The following is a 23,944-nucleotide window of genomic DNA, read 5'->3' on the forward strand; positions in this document are numbered from 1 at the left end:
ATGATGAAATTTGAAGTTTGAAAATGATTCTAAATTCTGCAGTAAGTTTTTGTTAGATGAATTCAATATATAATAGTTATCACAGTAAATATTCAATGCAACATCTACATCAATAAATATAGAAGCTCTACTTTTTTCTCTTAAAATCTGTCTCATCCATAAAAATCAGAGAAAGCAGCTTTGAATTCAACAGGAAGATAGTGAGCTCTGTTTCTCTGGAGACATACAGTCGAGCTTAAATGACCTGTTAAAAATAGTGTGAGAATAAGTTTGTATTGAAAGAAAGGGTTAGAATAGATAGCCTCTAAGATGCTTTTAGACTTTACTAAGATTACATACTTTTATGTTTGATTCAGTGTTTCTTACTTCCCATTTCTCTTCAGGAGGCGTTTTCCTGATGACTCTCCATTAGGGTAGTCTTTGTTTAATAAATGTAAATCAACCAGAGTTCTTAAGAGAGAATATTTTTCTCTAGTGTCATGGATTTTTGAGTGCAGGAAACTTGAGCTGTGTGACTTTAAGCAAATTAATTAGTGTCTCTGGACTTTGGCTCATACATCTATAAAATGAGAAGATTGCAGCTGATATAAGTTTTAAATGGATATGTGAAATTTTCCTATCAATTCTAGAACTCCCAAATATTTATGACTTATACAGACTTATGGTACCATGGACTTCTCCATATATTCTCAAACATTTTGAATATAGTCACTACTGTTTTCAGAAAACTAAAAAACTGAAATAGCCTTTGTTACCTCTTAATACTTTTCAGAGGAAAATACAAGATAATGTTTTTTTAAAAAACAGACTCTATTTCACTGTGTTCTGAAATTGATTGTAACTTAACCTTCAGATTAGTTATTTTGAATATCCCTGCAACGCAAATGTCTCATATTTTTTTTAATTTTACAACACTATAATTTTTGAATGACACTTTAATTCTTAAGTCTATAGCAGTATTCTTGCACTTTTAATATAAACTATTAAGGGAATATTTTACAGTATATTAGGTAAAAATGCTAATATTTGGGTCAAAAACTAATAAAATTACATGTAAATTAAATATGGGTCAAAAGCATAATTTTAGTTTTATTCTTCCATTTGATTATGCTGGGAAATTTTTAATTATTTTAAATTATTGCATACAGGATAGTCCATTAATAACTTCCCATTCAATTTATTAAGGTTAAGAAGTTACTAAAGGTCAATTATAGAGGAAAATAAATCAAGGCAGAATTACATAATTGTTTCACATCTTATCAAGCAGGAAACTCTAAATTGCGAATAACTTTATTACATCCTCTAAATTGCATAAACCTTAGGCTTCTGTTATTATGTCCTTGTCACTATTCTTAATGTTTCACTCTGCAACAAAATTATGAGTTGCAGTCAGTGTATTAGCTTTAATAGAGCTTTCAAGACAAATACCACAGGCTGGGTGGCTTAAATAAAGAAATTTATTTCTCACAGTTCTGGATGCCACAAGTCCAAGATCAAGATGTCAGCAGATTTGGGTTCTTCTGAGGCCTCTTTCCTTGACTTGCAGATGGTTGTCTTCCCACATGCCTTCACTTGGTCTTTCCTCTGTGTGCACACATCCCTGATACATCTATTTGTGTATCTAAATTTCCTCTTTTTATAAGGACACCAGTTAAATTGGATTAGAACCCATCCTAACGGTTTTATTTTAACTGAATCACCTTTTTAAATGCCCTACTCTAAATATAGTCACATTCTAAAATACTGAAGGTTAGAGATTTAACATATGAATTTGGGGGGTACAGTCAATGAAATTGTATATGGTTTTCTTACCTGCCATAGAAGTTTTCAAGAATGAAAATTATTGATTCTGTGCAAGTGGTTTGCATGCTCTGTATAGTTGTTTGTTTGCACTGTGACTTATGGCAGGTTAACTCAGGATGAATGATAGGACGCACTTTATGAGTGCTCTGTGATTTTAAGTCAGGTAATTGAAGTTCTCTTCAAAAAGACATCGTAATTTGAATCGAATTTGTATGTCTTTTGCTCATTTATCTTCCTCTAGTTGCCCTTTTAGTATGGGGCCCTTGGAACTATCTTTAGTTCTTACATTATACCATCAGTGGTCTCTTCCTCTTCAAAATCAATTGACTTTTTTTTTTAATCTAAACTACTTTCTCCTTCTTGAAACAATCTCTTCTTTGTTGTTGTTGTTGTTGTTGTTGTTGTTGTTGTTGTTAGTTCATGTCTTTTATTAACCCATATACAATTACTTGTCTTCCAGGGGTAACTGGGTGGTTCAGTCAGTTAAGCATCTGACTTTGGCTCTGGTTGTGATCTTGTGGTCTGTGAGTTCAAGCCCTGTGTCAGGCTCTGTGCTGACAGCCCGGAGCCTGAGCCTGCTTTGGATTCTGTGTCTCCATCTCTATCTGCTCCTCCCTTGCTCACACTCTCTCTCTCTCTCTCTCAAAAATAAACATTAAAGTAAAATAAAACAAAAAAACAATTACTTGTCTTCTGGTTTGTTGAAGCAACAGTGTAACAACATTTGCCACAATAATGTCTGTCAAAAGTGACTAGTCATAAAAGTGTCTAGTCATTAAAACTCCAGCATCACATTCATCTGAAGGGCATTCCCGACAAAGGTGACTGATTTTGCCATTCTCATCCACCTTATAGTATTTCAGGATGGCCAGTTTAACCTTTCTCTTATGCTTATTCTTCTTGGGCATGGTGTAAGAGACTTCTTCCTCTTCTTAGCACCACCACAGAGTCCCAACACAAGATGGAGAGTGGACTCCTTTTGAATGTTGTAGTCAAAGTACATCCATCTTCCAGTTGCTTCCCAGCAAAGATCGGTCTCTGCTGATCAGGAAGAGTTCCTTATCCTGAATCTTGGTCTTCACATTTTCTATTGTATTTGAAGGTTCAACCTCAAGAGTGATGGTCTTCCCCATAAGAGTTTTCACGAAAATCAGCCTCTTGGCAGTGGCTCCACCACAGATGGTGGATCAGAAGGTCCTCTCTTTGTTTTGACATCATAGTTTTCTGGTTCTTTTCCTTCATAGGTTTCTCTTTCTTTTGTTTTCCTTATCTGAAATCTTTTGTATTCAGACTCTTCCTTTAGGTGACTTCTATTCTATGGTTTTATATACCATCCATATGCTGACAATTTCATTGTTTATATTTCTGTACTAGAACTCTCCTCCAAGCTTTAGACTCTTCTATCAAACTACCTATTTCTTATCTTAACTTGGATGTCTCACAGTTAGAATAGTGTTTGACACATATCAGTACTATATGAGTATTAGCCATTATCTTTGTTTTCTTTTTAATAAATGGCACTATAATCTATCCAGTTATTTAAGCTAGAAACCTTGATTTCTCCCTTTTCTTCTCCTCTTAATCCAGTTCATCACTTGTGTCTTCAGGATACATCTTGCTTGTATACACTCTTTTCATCTCCATTTTCACCACCCTAATCCAAACACAGCATCATCTCTTACCTGGCTAACTGCAAATATCCCCAAACTATAAGCTGTTTAACATAGTGATTAAGAACCCAGGCTTTGGAATTGAACTGGCTAGGTTTAAATCCTGGCTCCTCCACTTACAAGTTGTATGAACTTAGGTGACCTCTATTTCTTTATTTCTTCTTAGTGCCTCTATTTCTTTATTTATAAAAAAATAGTAATAATAACAACAACAACAACAATAATCCTTACCTCATAGGATTGTTACAAGGATTAGATGAGATACTGCATGTACAGGGCTTAGAATCACAGCTAAAAATTCAATATAAGTTGGCCATTCTCAGATTTGCACAGGAGCAAGAGTGGTCTTTATTCAAATTGCTAACTTCTAACATTTTAAAAAATAAAGTCTTTCAGTTATATAAAAAGATTTACTAAATTATATAACAAATACCTGTATACCCCTCTGTAATCACCTGTCTTTTTGCATCCTCACCCACTTAACTACCATCCTGAGTTTGGTATTTATTATCTCATACTTGTCTTTATACTTTTGATGCATATGAATATATCTCTAAACAATGTATAATATTTTTTTACATGTCTGATAACATACTGAACATATTCTTTGCATCTCCCTTTTTTTCTTCAACATGTTTTTAAGATTTGTCCACGAGGGTACACGTTGCTGTTTCATTCATTCTTTTTTACTGCTGCATAGTAGTCCAATGAATAACTTTTGTCCCTTTCTTACTGGTATGTTATCTTTAAAGATTTAATTTGTGAGGGCTTTATATCTTATTTTGTTAATAATTTATTAGCTATGTGCATGTAGGTACCCTCTCTCAGGCTATGGCTTTTCTTTTTACCTTTGTAATGGCATCTTGTGATGTATATTTTTTATGTTAAAATAATCAGTCTTCTAACTTACAGTTAGGGGTTTTATGTCATGTTTTCAAAAGCCTTCAAAGCCCAAAGTTGTTAAAGACATTCTCCTATATGCTCTCCCAGACATATTTCTTTGTACATTTTGGTTTTTAACACATAGGATTTAACTTTTGATACAGTTTTGAAATAATGATCCAGTTGTTTTTAAATTTCGAGAATCAGTTTTTCCCTCACCAATTATGAATAGCCTAACTATTCTCCACTGATAAGAAGTTCCCTTTTTGTCATATATCAAGTTATTATATAGGGTTTGGTCTGTTTCTGAGCTGTGTTCTGTTAGTCTGTTAATCGCTCCTGACTGTTTCACTGACTTAATTATTTTAGTTTCATGGTAAGTCTTGATAACTGACAGGACAAGTTTCTTCATCTTATTGTTCTTCAAAAATCTTTTGACGATTCTAGGCCTTTTGCCTATTTTCTTGCCTTTAAAAGAGCTTTGAACTGTAAAAAATGATATTTCCTTGTTGTCTTTTAAAGTAAATGTTTGTTTACCTTTACCACATGAGACACACTCTGTTTCCTACTAGATTTAATTCTGTTCCATTCCATTGTACTTCACCTGAAATATGTTTTCTTTCAAAATAAATATGGCTACCATTTATCAAATACATATTTTGCTCACAGTGCATACTTGCAGACATAAATTCTAAGTGCTTTATATACATTATCATATTTTGTCTATAGCACCTCTATGAGATACTACCATCCTAATTATGTAGAGAAGGAAATTGAGACCCAGAAAAGTTTAAAAGTTTTTCTAAAAGTCAGAAAGATGGTAAGTTGGAGATCAGAATTTGAACTGAATTCAAACTCCAAAGGTTACTTTTATATCTGGATACAACTGGTTTTCTTTCATTATTGTTAAGGTTTATTGTTTATTAGCTACATTTTTCTCTAAATTGATGGTTTATAACCACTTGACATTCTTCTGTTATGATGCTAGTATTTTTCTTCTGATTTATAAAAGCTTTTTCTGTATCAATGATATTCCCCTTTGTCCTTCATTGCATATTTTTTTTTCTGCGTTCTTTTGCCTTTTGGTTTTGTGCATAATTTTTATATGGTATAGTTGAATTTTAATGTAGCCTTTGTATCTTTTATTTTTACCATAGTTCTAAACATAAAACATCTTACCATTTCTATGATTATTTTAATTATTCAGATTTTTAAAATAATTTTTAAAGTTTTTTAAAAAATTGACTCTAACATACCTGAAATTTGTATTGATATATAGAATGAGATAAAGGTTTAATTGGATTTTTTTCCTAAAATTTTTCTAACACTGAATGAACAACAAATGCATCATTTGTTGAATCCAGTGGAAGTATTTATGTTAAATTCTTATATGTACTGGTTTCCGTTGACCAGTTTTTTATATCATTGTCTTAACATTTTAGTTGTATACTATAAATAATAGATTGTAGTATCTATTAGGGCATCTATAAAGCAAGTTCTTTAATCAAAGTTATCCAACTCAATTGTTATAGTACTTTTTAAAATGCTATATATTAAAAAATAAAATAGACTTAGTCCAACCTTTTATTGAGTTTGCTCTTAAGATAAGTTAACCTAGGTGCATTCACAAAGAAAACCAGGTAAATGATACAGCTGCTGATATTTTTCTTTAAGGAAAAACCTAAACCTGAAAGAATTAGCAGTGTAGGAAACAGAGAGTATCCCATTCCAAGAACCCATTGTAGTATCTCTGGCCGTCTCCTAATGCTGTCTCCCTAACAATCCTATGGGATTATGCAGAGGTGATGGCACAGTCAGCCACTAGCTGGAATAGACATTGGTTGTTAAAAAGGACCGTTTTGGAACAATTGCTTCCCTCAAGAACAAGTAAAACTACTTTTCAGTACAGTATTTGTGTCTAGCACAGTTTTTTGGAGGGGAGGTGGGGGTGTTTCTGTATGCAGTGGCTCCTTAGTTGCAGCTCATGAAGGTGTCTTAACTGTATTTACCATAGAGAAAATGGATAATTTTCCTGGTTGTTTGTAAGCTGTCAGGAATAGTTCCAGGCACAACTTGAGTTTCCTTATGCTTTACCACGCTCTTGATGCAAATGAGGTCCACATTTCACAGCCTTTTGCCCTCGCTTGCAGATCCTCTAAAATGCTCTACAGGATTTTCTGAGGTCTTTTCAATTACCTACAGCGATGCTCCATACCAGATATGTCAGAATCCTTGGAGTTCAGGGCTTAGGCACCTCTCTGTATTCTCAGAAATTTTTACTCTAGAAATTTCTGTCATATATACCCATGAATATATCCCTTCCTGGTGCGCTCTCTCTCTCTCTCTCTCTAGCTGAACAAGACTACCAATGCACCAGAGCCCTCAAAATGCCAAAACTGTGAGTGATCTCTAGCAACTTCCCTCTTCATTGGAATATAACATCCCATACAAAGCAGGACAGCTAATGTCCCAATCTTTTGTACAGATATTGGTGAAATGTTTCTCAGTTTTTACTTAACAACCCTCTCCATTCCCAACACCCATGCTTGAGTCCATGAGACTGGGTCAGAGATGAATTAGAATGTTTACCACTGTACTTTACTCAGAATTACTCCTCTCTTCCTCCATCAAGTTAGGCTTTGACTTTGGATCAAGCTTTCTGTATTTCTTTCATCTTGCCTCAGAGTGAGTTTTTCTCCTAGAATGTCACAGTTCTTTGTGTAAAGAAACTTCTAGTGGGTTTATGCACTTGTTTATAAAGCAGGACTAGATTGTACAGGTTAAGCTGGGACCTCTATTACAGTGAAAACCCCTGAGCTCTATGTCACATCATAGCATGTCTTCTCATTTTTTTTACTGTTTCCTTTCTTTTTCACCACCTATCAGTGTATCGCTATTCTGCTTATGCCCACTTTAAGATGTATTTACACATTTCATTTAAATGATCTTTAGTCTAATTTTTTTTAATGTTTATGTTTTTGAGAGAGACAGACCAGGAACAGGAGAGGGGCAGAGAGAGAGGGATACAGAATTGGAAGCAGACTCCAGGCTCTGAGCTGTCAGCACAGAGCCCAGTGCCGGGCTCAAACTCAGGAACCGTGAGATCATGACCTGAGCCGAAGTCGGACACTCAACCGACTGAGCCACCCAGGTGCCCCTGTTTAGTCTGATTTTTAATGTAATGCCATCTTCTAAGGAGTCATTTCATTTACATTAAAAACCTCCAATTTGAATTTGTTTTTTTAACTGATGCAAAATCCCATTTGTAAATAAATATTATATTTGGTAAAGAGGAAGCAGACAGAGTCCTCCCAAGGACTTCAGGGTATAGTGACTAATGTTAAAATTTCATTCTTTTTATTATTAGAGAAACTCACCAGGAGCCAAAAACTGAATTATCTTGAGTAATTCCAAGGTTTGTGGGATAGTTTCAGCTACACACCTCTCCCTGAACACGTACAACCGTGTTCAGAACTTTTGTACTTTGGTGTTGTACCTCTGCTTCATGTGAGCCAACTGTAACTAACTTTGCTCTCTTGTTTTTTGAGGGAACAGCAACTTAGATAGATGCAGTCTCCCATGGGGAGCCGACAGTGTCTGAGCAGCAACAACCCCAAGGGATGGAGACATGGTTAGTAGATGGTAGCCGGTGCTAATAATAGTAGCAAAAAATGATTGCTTCTTGAGAGCAAAGGGCAGCAAGTATTCTAGGAAAGCTTCCTAGGCTATATAACTTTTAGAATAGACCAGTCAGAATGTCCTGAAAGACAGCCAATCACAGCAGTAGGTAAGGTAGAAAATCCTACTGAGTTAATTGGGTTCTGTACCCTGCCAGAAATTACATTCATGGGAAGTATCTACATTTGCCTTATGAATTGGGAAGGTAGTGAAATCACTGAAAATTTGCAATTCTCAAAAATTAAAATAGGCTAATTATATAATGGAATTCTAAGTTTACATTTTAAAATGAGTTTTCTTTCTTAAAATTGTGCTTATGAATTGTTTTGCGTGTGTGTATGAACAGTTGTTACCCTGTTTCTTCCAATGTAGCTATGAATTAACATTAACTAGAATCTGTTAAGTAGAATACATTTCTACAGTCTTTAAATTACAGAAAGGAAAATAAATGATTTAGGAAAATTAGACAAAAAATTACCTGCTGAAATGGTTGAAAGGGCTCTCCTAAATAAAAAAAATTGAAATTGGAAAAAAAAAGAAAAAACCTCCAGAATGGCAAAATAAAGCTATTTTAGATTCTTCAGATTTGGAACCATTGTAAACTATGATTAGGATGCTGGTGCATTAAGTGGAGTTGTGTCTTATTCAAGGATATATACAGAATTGATATATACAAAATCTGATATATACAAAATTACCCTTGAAAATCCTTTAGGAAGCCAGGACATTGGAGTTCCACAGTTAGGATTCAAGGATTGTATTAAACGGGTGGCTTGTGTTTCAAAGCTATGTTGTCTTTTAGAATATATACTTCCTCTAAGAACCCTAGGGTCACACTATTTGTAGAGTGGTGCTCAGATGATGAGGGTGTATGAACTTACGATCAGCTGAGAAATGAGCAAATTCACACCACTCACTCCAGAGCATATGCTCACTGAAAATCAGGTAGAATTATCTATACTATTTATATGGTAAATAGTCATTTTTCTTTCTTGTATTACTAAGCTTCTTATAGTTGAATTTGTGATAATTAACTTCATAAACAAACAACTCCACAGTATATGAGTATGTGTTTATGTTAAGTTTTACCTGAATTTTTGCCTAATCTTTTTGTCATCCAAGTAAGAAAGAATGATGCTATACTGTATTATTCCTTTATTCTCTACAGATAATGGATTCTGAATTAATGCATAGTATTGTAGGAAGCTATCTTAAACCTCCAGAAAGAGTGTTTGTTCCATCATTTGCCCAGAATAATGAATCATCCCAGACTTACCGCTCTGCGAACTTAGAAGTTACCTCTCCTAAAATGCTTCATAGTCCAAATGGCCAAGGTAATTCTGTGTTTTTAATGTTTATTTATTTTGAAAGAGAGAGAGAGAGAGAGTGGGGGAGGGGCAGAGGGAGAAGGAGAGAGAGAATCCCAAGCAGGCTCCATGCTGTCAGCGCAGAGCTGGCACAGGGCTCTATCCTATGACCGAGCTGAGCTGAGCCTAAATCAAGAGTCAGATGCTTAACAAAAACTGAGCCACCTAGTGCCCCAAATAACCAAGGTAACTCTGATTTAAAATCTTATTTAAAATTGGGGAATGGTATAAAACATGTTATATAAAATTTTACATTAAAAAAAATTTTTTTAATGTTTATTTTTGAAAGAGAGACAGAGTGCGAATGGGGGAGAGGCAGAGAGAGAGGGAGACACAGAATCCGAAGTAGGCTTTGAGCTGTCAGCACAGAACCTGATGCAGGGCTCTAACTCCTGAATGGTGAGATCATGACTCATGGTCATGACCTGAGCTGAAGTTGGATGCTTAACTGACTGAGCCACCCAGGCTCCCCTAAAATTTTACATTTTTATGTAGAAAATAATATTATGTGTTTAATCTTAATAAAACTATTAGTTTTGACTCGGTTGCTTAAAGTTTCTATAAACATAGATAAGTTATTTAATATTTTTTATTTTGGCTTCTTCAGCTATAAGGTGAAGATTAACCAGCTAGACACATATTACAATTTTATCCTAAAAAATCACTATAAAATAGGAAAATACTCTGAAGAATAAAAGGTCATATTTGGAATCCTTGTAAACTAGGTGATTAGAATAATAGTGAATTGAGTAAAGTTGTGTCTGATTCAAGGATTAAATTCAGAAATTGCCTGTTTCCAAAATTATCCTTGAAAATTTTATGGGAAGTCCATACATTGTAAGTACATTGTAAGTATTGTCTTTTAAAATATAAACTTAGGAGAATCTCATAATTGAATTAGGAAAACATTTATGAACTTAGGCATGCCTATGCCATACAAATTACCTGCTAAGATGCTATCACCTTGTTTTTTAATATTCTGTGATTATAGTTACCATTAATAAATAGACTAGCAGTGTGGTGTAAAAAGCTGTAAGAAATACTCCAAATCAGCAAGCCAGGTATTGCATCTAAAGAGCAATAAATGTAATTTATTGATCTCATTTTAAAAAACAAAACAAAAAACAAATGGTGATCTCTAGCAAACATTGTTCTAATTGGACATAAACTACAGGCATACCTTAGAGATATTGTGGGCTTGGTTCCAGACCACTGTAATAAAGTGAATATATCACAATAAAGTGAGTCAAATTCATTTTTTGGTTTCTCAGTGCATATAAAAGTTACATTTAGACTACACTGTAGTCTATTAATTTTGCGGTAGCATTGTCTAAAAAACAATGAACTACATATCTTAACTAAAAAATACTTCATTGCTAAAAAATGCTAAGCATCATGTGAGCTTTCAGTGAGTTGTAATGACTGAACACAGATCACCGTAACAAATATAATAATAATGAAAAGTTTGAAATAGTACAAGAATTACCCAAATGTGACACAGAGACATGAAGTGAGCAAATGCTGTTGGGAAAATGACACTGGCAGATTTAATCAACACAGTGTTGCCACAAACCTTCAATTTGTAAAAAAAAAAAAAATGCACTATCTGTTAAGTGCAATAAAGTGAAGCACAATAAGACCAAATATGCCTGTACGTAAAAATTAACCTATAACCTATAACATTTACCTGTATTCCATTCCCCTCTAGTTGTATACTTTGAAGTTATAACTGAATAGACATTATTACTTGAAATTTTTATAACTCTGAGCTTACCTGAATCATCATGATATTAATATAGCTGAATAAAAATCACAGTAGTATATGTGTACCACTTAAAATCTTTCAAGCCTGATATGAATCAAACCACTAGGGTATAATTTTTTTTCTAGTGGAAGAAATTGTGTTCTAACTCATATGTTCTGATTATTAATACTGTAATCTTAGACAAAGAATCATAACGTGTTTGTGGTTTAGCTAAACTGAACATATCAAGAACTGAGAAAAACCTTGAACATTAAACCTAAATTTCCATGTTAATTAGTGGATACTACATTTAAATTTTCTTTATCCATGCTCAGACTCTTACGCCTCCTAGACTATATCTTTTTTAAGTCTTTTTATTTGAAGATATATATTTTATTGAACTAAATTGTGATTATTAGCTGTCTCAAACCTAGAAAATTACTACATACAATCACAAATATACTGTTTTTATAAGATATGTTAGAAAAAATTTGTCTCTCTTTAGAGTTTTAGTGAATTTTTTTGAGGAATATACATTACTTGTACGTTTTTCTGGCTTACTAACAAAAATATACTGTTCACTTTTATATGATACTGTGTAAGTGTTCAAAAATTTTCATTAAAATAACAAGCAAATTTTTTTTTCAACAGCTCTAATTTTAGCCTTAAAAACTCTTCAGGAAAAGATTCATCGTTTAGAGTTGGAGAGAACACAAGCTGAGGACAACCTGAACATTCTTTCCAGAGAAGCAGCACAGTATAAAGAGGCCTTGGAGAAAGAAACAAATGAGAGAAATCTGGTACACCAGGAACTGAAAAAGCAGAAAAAAGGTAAGAAAATTCAATAGTTCTCAAAAACAAGGGATTATCAGAGTTTACAACTTGAAAATAATAAGCCCAGTCTAACATTTACTCAAATATCTTTGTTCTTATGTATATTCAAACCTTGAGGGCTTGTTCTCAATAATTTGCATTAAATGGATATAATATTGAGCTTACATATATTATCCCAGTTCATAAATTATTGAGATTAAAAGAAAAATTTAGTTTTTAGACAAATTGTGTTTAGAAATTAGGACATTTTCAGAATACCAAAAAAATCTAGTTTTACCCATAATATAATTGAAATACTTTATATTTTCAGTCAACACTGATTTTTTAAATTTGAAAATATAAAGCAACACTAGTAATTAAACAATACAGAAACCATAAAAATGAATATAATTTTTTTATTAACTTGAAAGATTAATTAGAGGAAATGGACAGGTAAGTAGAGATTTCTGTGGAAATTACAAAAGAACATCAGGACATAAATTTTTGAATTTTAGAACATAAATTCTTTAGGAGCTCCTGGATTAAGTGTCCAACTTCAGCTCAGGTCATGATCTCACGGTCTGTGAGTTCAAGCCCTGCGTCTGGCTCTGTGCTGACAGCTCGGAGCCTGGAGCCTGTTTTGGATTCTGTGTTTTCCTCTCTTTCTGCCCCTCACCTGTTTGCCCTCTGTCTCTCTCAAAAATAAACATAAAAATTTTCAAAAAAAAAAAAAAAGTAAGTTATTTATATAAGTTTACTTCATAATGTGTAACTTTCTTTTCCCTTGTACTACATTCACTATCATAAATAAGGTTCAAATTGTGTGTCAACTTACAAAAAGAGTGAAGAAATGAGAAAAATTTTTCTGAGGTAATTGGACAAAAGTGGAAGAAACTGCTGAGGAAAGTAAAATACTAAAGGATTAGAAGGGATTACTTCTTAGGACATTAACTATGCTGTCAGTAGTCAAGAGTAGAGGAAATGGGAATGGTAAAATGCATATACCCGAGTTTCCTGAAAGAGAAAACTATATAGATAAGAAAGAGACTTTAGGTCCTCTGTCATTTCCCAGGAACATCCAGGATTTCTATCATCCCACAAGTAAGTCACTGACATCTTACTCTTTCATAAGTGTACCCTGTGGATCTTTAGGGGGAGACAGTGTTAAACTAGTTATATGTACTTAATGAGAAATTCACAAAATGTGTGTCCATAACTCTTAGAGAGCCAGTATTAGAACTAAAGATTTCTTGAACTTCTAGGTCTTGATTGAATTTACATAATGTATTTCTCATGATAGCCAAACCTGTAATCTATGTGATAATCAACACATTATTACTTTTTCTTTCTCACAGATATTACGATACAGTTAAATTCTGCCCAGTCTCGCTGTACTCTTCTAGAGAAGCAACTAGAATATACAAAGAGAATGGTTCTCAATGTAGAGCGAGAGAAGAATATGATCGTAGAGCAACAGGTGAACATATTTTTATATGAATAAAATATAATTTAATATGTTTTGGGAGAATAATGTTATGGGAAGATTGTATTATAATCTTAAGTAGGATAAAGAGCTATATTGAGATTTCCACTTACATTGAAGCTGACTGGGTCATTGGACTAAGCTTTCTGTAGAAGGAAACAAGAAAAACTAGGCAAGATATTAAAAAAGAAGGAAAGAAGGGAGACAGGGAGGGAGGAAGAAAGGAAGAAAGGGAAAAAATACATAAAGGCATTGGAGAGTTAACTAAGTGATGAAAAATCACCAATTAAAAATTAATGGGTGTAGACTCAAATCCAAAGTGGTTGGCCTCCAAAGAGGTTGGCCTCTAGAGAGGCTAGTTTCAGGCCCTATCCTTCTTAGGGCATTTCTGATTCCAGAGATTCAACTGAGGGGCCAGATAATGCTTTTCAAAGCTATGGGGCTAAAGAAATTGAAGTTAGATTCCAGGGCCTAGCAAGAGTAGGAACCCTGATAGATCCATTGTGCTCTGAATGCTTTGTAGGGATGAACAAGAAAGAAAACAACCCAGATTAATCGATCAGAGTAATCCAGAAAATCTTAGTCTTTGAAATTGGATTGAAGTCATCCTGGATAGCTAATGTTCCTAGGGATCTGAAATTATTTCTACAAACATTTCTTTGACACAGTGAAAAACTTTCAATCAAACATAACCAGGCAGAAGGAATTAAGACACTATGAAAGTTTCTTTCATTAGTGTTTTGTAGTTTTCGGAGTACAAGTCTTTGACCTGTTTGGTTAGGTTTTTTCCTAGGTATCTTACTGGTTTTGGTGCACTGGTGATGGGATTGATTCCTTAATTTCTCTTTCTGCTGCTTCATTATTGGTGTATAGAAATGCAACAGATTTCTTCGAATTAGTAATCAAAAATCTCCCAAAAAACAAGAGTCCAGGGCACGATGGCTTTCCAAGGAAATTCTACCAAACATTTAAAGAAGAGTTGACACCTATTCTATTGAAGCTGTTCCAAAAAATAGAAATGGGAGGAAAACTTCCAGACTCATTCTATGAAGCCAGCATTACCTTGATTCCAAAACCAAAGTCCCCACTAAAAGAGAACTACAGACCAGTTTCCCTGATGAATATGGATGTAAAAGTCCTCAACAAGATACTAGCCAACCAGACCCAACAATACATTAAAAGAATAATTCACTATGACCAAGTGGGATTTATACCTGGGATGCAGGGCTGGTTCAATATCTGCAAATCAATTAATGTGATACATCGCGTTAATAAAAAGAAAGACAAGAACCACATGATCCTCTCAATAGACGCAGAGAAAGCATTTGACAAAATACAGCATCCTTTCTTGATAAAAACCCTCAAGAAAGTAGGGATAGAAGGATCATACGTCAAGATCATAAAAGCCATATATGAAGGACCCACCACTAATATCATCCTCAAGGGGGAAAAACTGAGAGCTTTCCCCTTAAGGTCAAGAACAAGACAAGGATGTAGGATGTCCACTCTCACCACTGTTATTCAACATAGTGTTGAAAGTCCTAGTCTCAGCAATCAGACAACACAAAGAAATAAAAGGCATCCAAATCAGCAAGGAGGAAGTCACTTTCACTCTTTGCAGACAACATGATACTCTATCTGAAAAACCCAAAAGATTCCACCAAAAAACTGCTAGAACTGATCCATGAATTCAGCAAAGTCACAGGACATAAAATCAACGCACAGAAATCGGTTGCATTCCTATACACCAATAATGAAGCAACAGAAAGAGAAATCAAAGATTCAATCCCATTTACAATTGCACCAAAACCATAAAATACCTAGGAATAAACCTAACTAAAGAGGTGAAAAATCCATGCACTGAAAACTATAGAAAGCTTATGAAAGAAATTGAAGAAGACACACCAAAAAATGGAAAAATACTCCATGCTCCTGGATTGGAAGAACAAATATTGTTAAAATGTCGACACTACCCAAAGCCACCTACATATTCAGTGTAATCCCTACCCAAATAACACCAGCATTCTCCACAGAGCTAGAACAAACAATCCTAAAATTTGTATGGAACCAGAAAAGACCCCGAATAGCCAAAGCAATCCTGAAAAAGAAAACCAAAGCCGGAAGCATCACAATCCCAGACTTCAAGATGTATTACAAAGCTGTAATCATCAAGACAGTATGGTGCTGGCACAAAAACAGACACTCAGATCAATGGAACAGAATAGAGAACCCAGAAATGGACCCACAAACGTATGGCCAACTAATCTCTGACAAAGCAGGAAAGAATATCCAATAGAATAAAGACAGTCTCTTCAGCAAATGGTGCTGGGAAAACTGGAGAGCAACATGCAGAAAAATGAACCTGGACCACTTTCTTACACCATACACAAAAATAAGCTTAAAATTAATGAAAGATCTAAAAGTAAGACAGGAAGCCATCAAAATCCTCAAGGAGAAAGCAGGCAAAAACCTCTTTGGCCTTGGCCGCAGCAACTTCTTACTCAACACGTCTCCAGAGGCAAGGGAAACAAAAGCAAAAAAGAACTATTGGGATCTCCCTCATCAAAATAAAAAGCTTCTGCACAGCAAAGGAAATAATCAGCAAAACTAAAAGGCAACTGATGGAATGGGAGAAGATATTTGCAAATGACATATCAGATAAAGGGTGAGTATCCAAAATCTATAAAGAACTTATCAAACTCAACACCCAAACCCCCCCCCCCCCAAATAATCCAGTGAAGAAATGGGCAAAAGACATGAATAGACACTTCTCCAAAGAAGACATCCTGATGGCTAACAGACACGTGAAAAAATGCTCAACATCACTCATCACCAGGGAAATACAAATCAAAACCACAATGAGATACCACCTCACACTGGTCAGAATGGCTAACATTAACAACTCAGGCAACAACAGATGTTGGCGAGGATGCAGAGAAAGGAGAATCCTTTTACACTGCTGGTGGGAAAGCAAACTGGTGCAGCCCCTCTGGAAAACAGTATGGAGTTTCCTCAAAAAATTAGAAATGGAACTACCCTACGGCCCAGCAATTGCACTACTAGGTATTTATCCAAGGGATACAGGTGTGCTGTTTTGAAGGGGCACATGCACCCCAATGTTTATAGGAGCACTATTAACAATAGCCAAAGTATGGAAAGAGCCCAAATGCCCATCGATGGATGAATGGATAAAGAAGATGTGGTATACACACACACACAATGGAGTATTACTCGGCAATCAAAAAGAATGAAATCTTGCCATTTGCAACTACGTGGATGGAACTAGAGGGTATTATGCTAAGCAAAATTCGTCAGTCAGAGAAAGACAAATATATGACTTCACTCCTATGAGGACTTTAAGATACAAAACAGATGAACATAAGGGAAGGAAAGCAAAAATAGTATAAAAACAGGGAGGGATAAAAACATAAGAGACTCTTCAAAATGGAGAACAAACAGAGGGTTACTGGAGGGGTTGTGGGAGGGGGGATGGGTAAATGGGTAAGGGGCATTGAGGAATCTACTCCTGAAATCATCGTTGCACTACATGCTAGTTTGAATGTAAATTTTAAAAATAAAGTTAAAAAAAATAGTGTAAAAACAGGGAGGGGGACAAACCATAAGAGACTCTTAAATATAGAGAACAAACAGAAAGTTGCTGGAGGGGTTGTGGGAGGGGGGATGGGCTAAATGGGTAAGGGACATTAAGGAATCTACTCCTGAAATCATTGTTGCACTATATGCTAACTTGAATGTAAATTAAAAATAATAATAGTAAATTAAAAACAGAACAAAAACAGGGGCGCCTGGGTGGCTCAGTCCGTTAAGCGTCCGACTTCAGCTCAGGTCACGATCTGACGGTCCGTGAGTTCGAGCCCTGCGTCGGGCTCTGGGCTGATGGCTCAGAGCCCGGAGCCTGCTTCCGATTCTGTGTCTCCCTCTCTCTCTGCCCCTCCCCCATTCATGCTCTGTCTCTCTCTGTCTCAAAAATAAAATAAACGTTAAAAAAAAAAAACAAAAACAAATAAGCAAATCATGCTTATATCTATGTAATAAATTCTATAAGCAATAAAAAGCAAAAGCTATTGATACAGACAACATGGATTAATAAAAAACTTTATGCTAAACAAGACAGTACATTTCCTATGATCCAATTATATGAAATTCTGAGACAGGCAAAAACTCTCAGGTAGAATAAATCAGCATAGTAGTTGTCTTGTTGGTAGGTGGGAGAAAGGAGGAAATATCTTGACGGAGATATGAGAGAATTTCTATTGTCTGATAGGGCTGTGGATTATGTGCTTATTTATCAGATCTGTGCATTTTATATGTAAATTATAACTCAATAAAAACATTTAAAACTGTTAAAAGTCACTGATCAACACTTAGCTACAATAGGAATTTTGAGATTATTTTAGAAGATAAAATAAGTGAACTTCATCAAGTGGTTGCTCCTCTGGTTGCTGTACCCTTATTTACACAACTCAGAATTGTCAGACTTTTACATTTTTTCCAATCTGGTGGATGTGCAATAGTATCTTGCGGTTTTAATTTGCATTTTCCTAGTTACTAATGAGAATGATAACTCTTTTATAAATGTATGACCATTTGTGATTTCCTTTTTCCTATACTGTGCCCATTTTTCTGCTGTTTAGTTACTTTTTTGTCTTGTTTAGGAAATCCTTCTCCATTCTTAAGTCATCAAGACATTGTTCTGCATTTGCTTCTAAAAATTACAAAGATTTCATGTAAATCTTAAATCCATCTGGAATTGATTTTTGTGTATAATGTAAGGCTGGCATCCAATTTCATTTTTTTTCTCACGTAGCTAATCAATTTTCCCAAAACCATTTATTGCAGTCTATCTTTTCTCCAATGATCTGCAATGGCACCCTTGTTGTATATAATTTCCATGTAAGTGAGTCTGTCCCTGAGTTTATTCTATTCCTTTATTCTGGCTATCCATCCATACAAATATGTAAATTTTGATAGCATTACAATGTGTTTCAACATGTAGTAGAGCAAGACCTCACCTTACTCTTCAAAATATTTGGGCTATTCTAGGATCTTTACTTTTTAATATAAATTTTGGAGTCAACTTTTATAGTTCCTTGAAAAATATTAAATACTTGACCCATTAAAATACAGTATTGATTGGAAATGTTAACCATTCCATAACAATGCAAAAACCTTACAACACTTAATATTATATTTTTGTCTTTAATTTATTTTTAAGTAATCTCTATACCCAACATAGGGCTTGAACTCACAATCCTGAGATCAAGAGCTGCATGCTCTTCCAACTGAGCCAGCCAGTTGCCCCAAACCTTACAACACTTTAAACTACATTTACTCCTTCCTAATTTATAAACTACCGTTCTCATTAATTTTAATCTTTTATATAACTTTAAGCCACATAAAACATTATAATTGCTTGTATGCAATTTTCATTTAGATTTATTCATACACACACACAGGCACGCACAATCTTTGTTGTTCTTCTTTTGTTCCTCATCTCTGACCTTCCATCTAAGATAATTATCCTTCTGTCTGAATAATGGCCTTTAGTGTTTCCTTTAGAATGGATCTCCATTCTAATGATCTCGGTCTCTGTTAGTCTTTAAATGTCTTTATTTCATCTTTATTTCTAAAGAATATTTCCCCCAGGTTTAGGATACTAGGTTGACAGGTATTTTCTTTTTAATAGTTAACTATACCAGTCCATTGTCTTCTGAATTCAGTACTTTCAGTTGAGAAGTCAGATGTCACTTTAATTGTCCCTTTGAATGTAATCTTTTATCCCCCAGCGGCTTTTAGGATTTTATGCCTATTATTCATTATGAGGTGTCTAGGTATATATTTCTTTTTATTTTTATTATTCCTGATTTAGCTTTATAGGTTTTATAGGTTTGGTTTTCTTGAATCTGTGGTGTGATTTTTTTAAAATCCCTTTTTGGAAAATTCTATCACTATATCTTCAAATATTGCTTATGTCCCTTTCTCTCTCCTTTCCTTTTGGAACTCTAATTACACATAAGTTTGACCTTCACACTCTAACTTATGCCTCTTGATCTATTTTCTGAATTTACTTTCATTTTGTCTCTTTGCTGATCTGGATGATTTTGCCTTCCCATTCACTGATTATCTCTTCCAATCTACTGCTGGATCCATCCATTCAGTTCAAATTTCAGATACCATAATTTTCAGTTCCATAATTTTTATTTGGTTCTTTCTCAAATCTGCTCTGTCATTTTATGGTTTTCAATGCTTTGTTGAAAATGTCAATCATCTTTTATCTCCTCGATCATAGCAAGTATAATTATTTTAAAGTCTATGTTTTTGTCTTTCAGAGCCAGCACCCAGTTGGAGCTAACTTGTAAGAGTGCTTATATAGTCTGTTATGTATGTTATTTCTTTTCATAGTGTCTTTTTTCCTTTAAGTATAATTTATTTAAATTCCAATTAGTTAATATACAGTATGCTAGTTTCGGATGTACAATATAGTGACTCAGTAGTTCCATATAACACCCAGTACTCATCACAACAAGTGCACTCCTTAATTCTCACCACTTGACCCATCTCCCCACCCACCTCTCTTCTGGTAACCATCAGTTTTCTCTACAGTTTAGAGTCTTTTTCTTGATTAGTATCTCTCTTTTCCCTCCTTTGCTCATTGGTTTTGTATCTTAAATTCCACAGATGAGTAAAATCATATGGTATTTGTCTTTCTCTGACTTACTTTGCTTAGCATTATACTCTGTAGCTCCATCCATATCATTACAAATGGCAAGATTTCATTCTTTTTTATGGCCAAGTAATATCTCATTATATATATAGACACACAAACACCCAAATCTTCTTCGTCCATTTTTCAGTCAAGGGACACTTGAACTTTTTCTATACTTTGGCTATTGTACATAACGCTGCTATAAACATAGGGTGCATGTATCCCTTTGAATTAGTATTTTTGTATTCTTTGGTTCAGTACCTAGTAGTGCAATTGCTAGATCGTAGAGTAGTTCTATTTTTAACTTTTTGAGGAGACCCCATACTATTTTCCACGGTGGTTACACCAGTTTGCATTCCCACCAACAGTGTAAGAGGGTTCCCCTTTTTCCACATCCTCGCCAACACGTTTCTTGTGTTGTTGATTTTAATCATTCTGACAGATGTGAGGTGATATCTCGTTGTAGTTTTGATTTGTATATCCCTGATGATCAGTGATGTTGAACATCTTTTCACATGTCTGTTGGCCATCTGGATATCTTCTCTGACATAATGTCTATTCATGTCTTCTATCCATTTTTTAATTGGATTATTCATTTTTGTAGTGTTGTGTTTTATAAATTCTTTGTATATTTTGGATACTAACCCTTTATCAGATATGTCATTGACAAATATCTTCTCCCATTCTGTAGGCTCCGTTTTAATTTTGTTGATTGTTTCCTTCATTGGGCAGATCTTTTTATTTTGTTGAAGTCCCAATAGTTTATTTTGCTTTTGTCTCCCTTGCCTCAGGAGATATATCTAGAAAGAAGTTTGCTATGGCCAATGTCAAATAGGTTACTGCCTGTGTTCTCCTCTAGGTTTTAATGGTTTCCTGTCTCACATTTAGGTCTTTAATCCATTTTGAATTTATTTTTGTGTATGGTGTAATAAAGTGGTCCAGTTTCATTCTTCTGTGTGTTGCTCTCCAGCTCTCCTGACACCATTTATTGATGAGACTATCTTTTTTCTGTTAGATATTCTTTCCTGTTTTGGCAAAGATTAATGGACTATATAGTTGTGGGTTCATTTCTGGGTTTTCCATTCTGTTCCATTGATCTATGTGTCTATTTTTGTGCCAGTACCATACTGTTTTAATCACTATAGCTGTGTAATATAACTTGAAGTATGGAATTGTGATGCCTCTAGCTTTGCTTTCCTTTTTCAAGATTGCATTGGTCTTTTTGTGGTTCCATACAAATTTTAAGATTGTTTCTTCTAGCTCTGTGAAAAATGCTGTTGGTATTTTGTTAGAGACTACATTAAATGTGTAGATTGCTTCGGGTAATATAGACATTTTAACAATGTTTGTTTTTCAGTTTATTTCTGTCATCTTCAATTTCTTTCATCAGTGTTTCATCAAGGAAGAAGTAAAACTTCTAATATTTGCAGATGACATAATACTTTATATAGAAAACCTGAAAAGACTCCATGAAAATAGTGCTAGAACTGATAAACAAATTCAGTGAAGAAACAGGATACAAAATCAATGTATAGAAATCTGTTGCATTTTTTTTTCAGGTTTTATTTTATTTTATTTTTTTAATTTACAGTCACGTTAGTTAGCATAGGAGTGCAACAATGATTTCAGGAGTACATTCCAGTGATTCATCCCCTATGTATAACATACAGACCTCATCCCAGCAAGTGTCTTCTTTAATGCCCCTTAAAGAAGGGCATTTAGCACATCCCTCCTCCCACAACCCTCCCAGCAACTCTGTTTGTTTTCTATATTCAAGTGTCTCTTATGTTTTTATCCCTCCCTGTTTTTATACTATTTTTGCTTTCCTTCCCTTATGTTCATCTGTTTTGTATCTTAAAGTCCTCATAGGAGTGAAGTCATATATTTGTCTTTCTCTGACTGACGAATTTTGCTTAGCATAATACCCTCTAGTTCCATCCACGTAGTTGCAAATGGCAAGATTTCATTCTTTTTGATTGCCGAGTAATACTCCATTGTGTGTGTGTGTATACCACATCTTCTTTATCCATTCATCCATCGATGGGCATTTGGGCTCTTTCCATACTTTGGCTATTGTTAATAGTGCTCCTATAAACATTGGGGTGCATGTGCCCCTTCAAAACAGCACACCTGTATCCCTTGGATAAATACCTAGTAGTGCAATTGCTGGGCCGTAGGGTAGTTCCATTTCTAATTTTTTGAGGAAACTCCATACTGTTTTCCAGAGGGGCTGCACCAGTTTGCTTTCCCACCAGCAGTGTAAAAGGATTCTCCTTTCTCTGCATCCTCGCCAACATCTGTTGTTGCCTGAGTTGTTAATGTTAGCCATTCTGACCAGTGTGAGGTGGTATCTCATTGTGGTTTTGATTTGTATTTCCCTGGTGATGAGTGATGTTGAGCATTTTTTCACGTGTCTGTTAGCCATCAGGATGTCTTCTTTGGAGAAGTGTCTATTCATGTCTTTTGCCCATTTCTTCACTGGATTATTTGGGGGGGGGGGGGTTTGGGTGTTGAGTTTGATAAGTTCTTTATAGATTTTGGATACTCACCCTTTATCTGATATGTCATTTGCAAATATCTTCTCCCATTCCATCAGTTGCCTTTTAGTTTTGCTGATTATTTCCTTTGCTGTGCAGAAGCTTTTTATTTTGATGAGGGAGATCCCAATAGTTCTTTTTTGCTTTTGTTTCCCTTGCCTCTGGAGACGTGTTGAGTAAGAAGTTGCTGCGGCCAAGGCCAAAGAGGTTTTTGCCTGCTTTCTCCTTGAGGATTTTGATGGCTTCCTGTCTTACTTTTAGATCTTTCATTAATTTTAAGCTTATTTTTGTGTATGGTGTAAGAAAGTGGTCCAGGTTCATTTTTCTGCATGTTGCTCTCCAGTTTTCCCAGCACCATTTGCTGAAGAGACTGTCTTTATTCTATTGGATATTCTTTCCTGCTTTGTCAGAGATTAGTTGGCCATACGTTTGTGGGTCCATTTCTGGGTTCTCTATTCTGTTCCATTGATCTGAGTGTCTGTTTTTGTGCCAGCACCATACTGTCTTGATGATTACAGCTTTGTAATACATCTTGAAGTCTGGGATTGTGATGCTTCCGGCTTTGGTTTTCTTTTTCAGGATTGCTTTGGCTATTCGGGGTCTTTTCTGGTTCCATACAAATTTTAGGATTGTTTGTTCTAGCTCTGTGGAGAATGCTGGTGTTATTTGGGTAGGGATTGCTATTTGTTTTTATTTTGATTGACATCTGGCGTGTTCTGTTTGGGGATAGGATGAATAAAGCTATTATGAATATTCTTGTACAAATCTTTTGTGGATGTATGTTTTATTTCTTTTGGGTAAATATCTAGTAATAAAATTGTGATGCCACAGGTAGGTGCATGTTTAACTTTATAAGAAACTTCTAAACTGTTTTCCAAAATATTTTTGTTTAGAAGTTATTAGTTTGCATTTTTCTGTGTGCTCCATCTGGAATTTTTGTATGCCGAGAGAAAATGTTGAAGGTTACATTTCTTTTCATGTAGATGTCCAGTTGTTCCAGCACCATTCGTTACAATACTATCCTTTCTCCCATTGAATTGTATTGGCAGCTTTGTATATGGTTGATTGACTATATAGATAAAGTCTGTTTCTGGGACCCTGTATACCATGTAGCTGTAAAATAAGTCTTGAAATCAAGTAATGCAAATCTTCCCACTTTGTTCTTTTTGAAGATTATTGTGGTTATTATAGATCCTTTGCACTTCTATAAACATTTTATATTCAGTGTGGCATTTTCTAA

General features: G+C 34.8%; 1 protein-coding gene and 1 pseudogene across 6 annotated transcripts in view; one reads left to right on the top strand and one right to left on the bottom strand.

Moving 5' to 3' along the window:
* CEP57L1 (centrosomal protein 57 like 1) overlaps nucleotides 1-23,944 on the top strand; it is a 78,894-nt gene that overhangs the window by 36,997 nt on the left and 17,953 nt on the right. For 3 of the 6 annotated variants that reach the window (XM_049654122.1, XM_049654118.1, XM_049654123.1), the window contains exons 2-5: nucleotides 7,904-7,986; nucleotides 9,202-9,367; nucleotides 11,796-11,975; nucleotides 13,313-13,434. In XM_049654122.1, the coding sequence (XP_049510079.1) occupies nucleotides 7,984-7,986; nucleotides 9,202-9,367; nucleotides 11,796-11,975; nucleotides 13,313-13,434 (471 nt within the window). In that variant the 5' untranslated portion in view covers nucleotides 7,904-7,983. Of the gene's footprint in view, nucleotides 1-7,173; nucleotides 7,987-9,201; nucleotides 9,368-11,795; nucleotides 11,976-13,312; nucleotides 13,435-23,944 lie in introns of those variants that run through there. The other 3 variants (XM_049654119.1, XM_049654120.1, XM_049654121.1) reach the window with 3 other exon arrangements.
* LOC125939124 (ubiquitin-40S ribosomal protein S27a-like) lies at nucleotides 2,264-4,767 on the bottom strand (annotated as a pseudogene).

Source organism: Panthera uncia (assembly GCF_023721935.1).
Source record: "Panthera uncia isolate 11264 chromosome B2 unlocalized genomic scaffold, Puncia_PCG_1.0 HiC_scaffold_24, whole genome shotgun sequence".
NCBI lineage: Eukaryota > Metazoa > Chordata > Mammalia > Carnivora > Felidae > Panthera > Panthera uncia.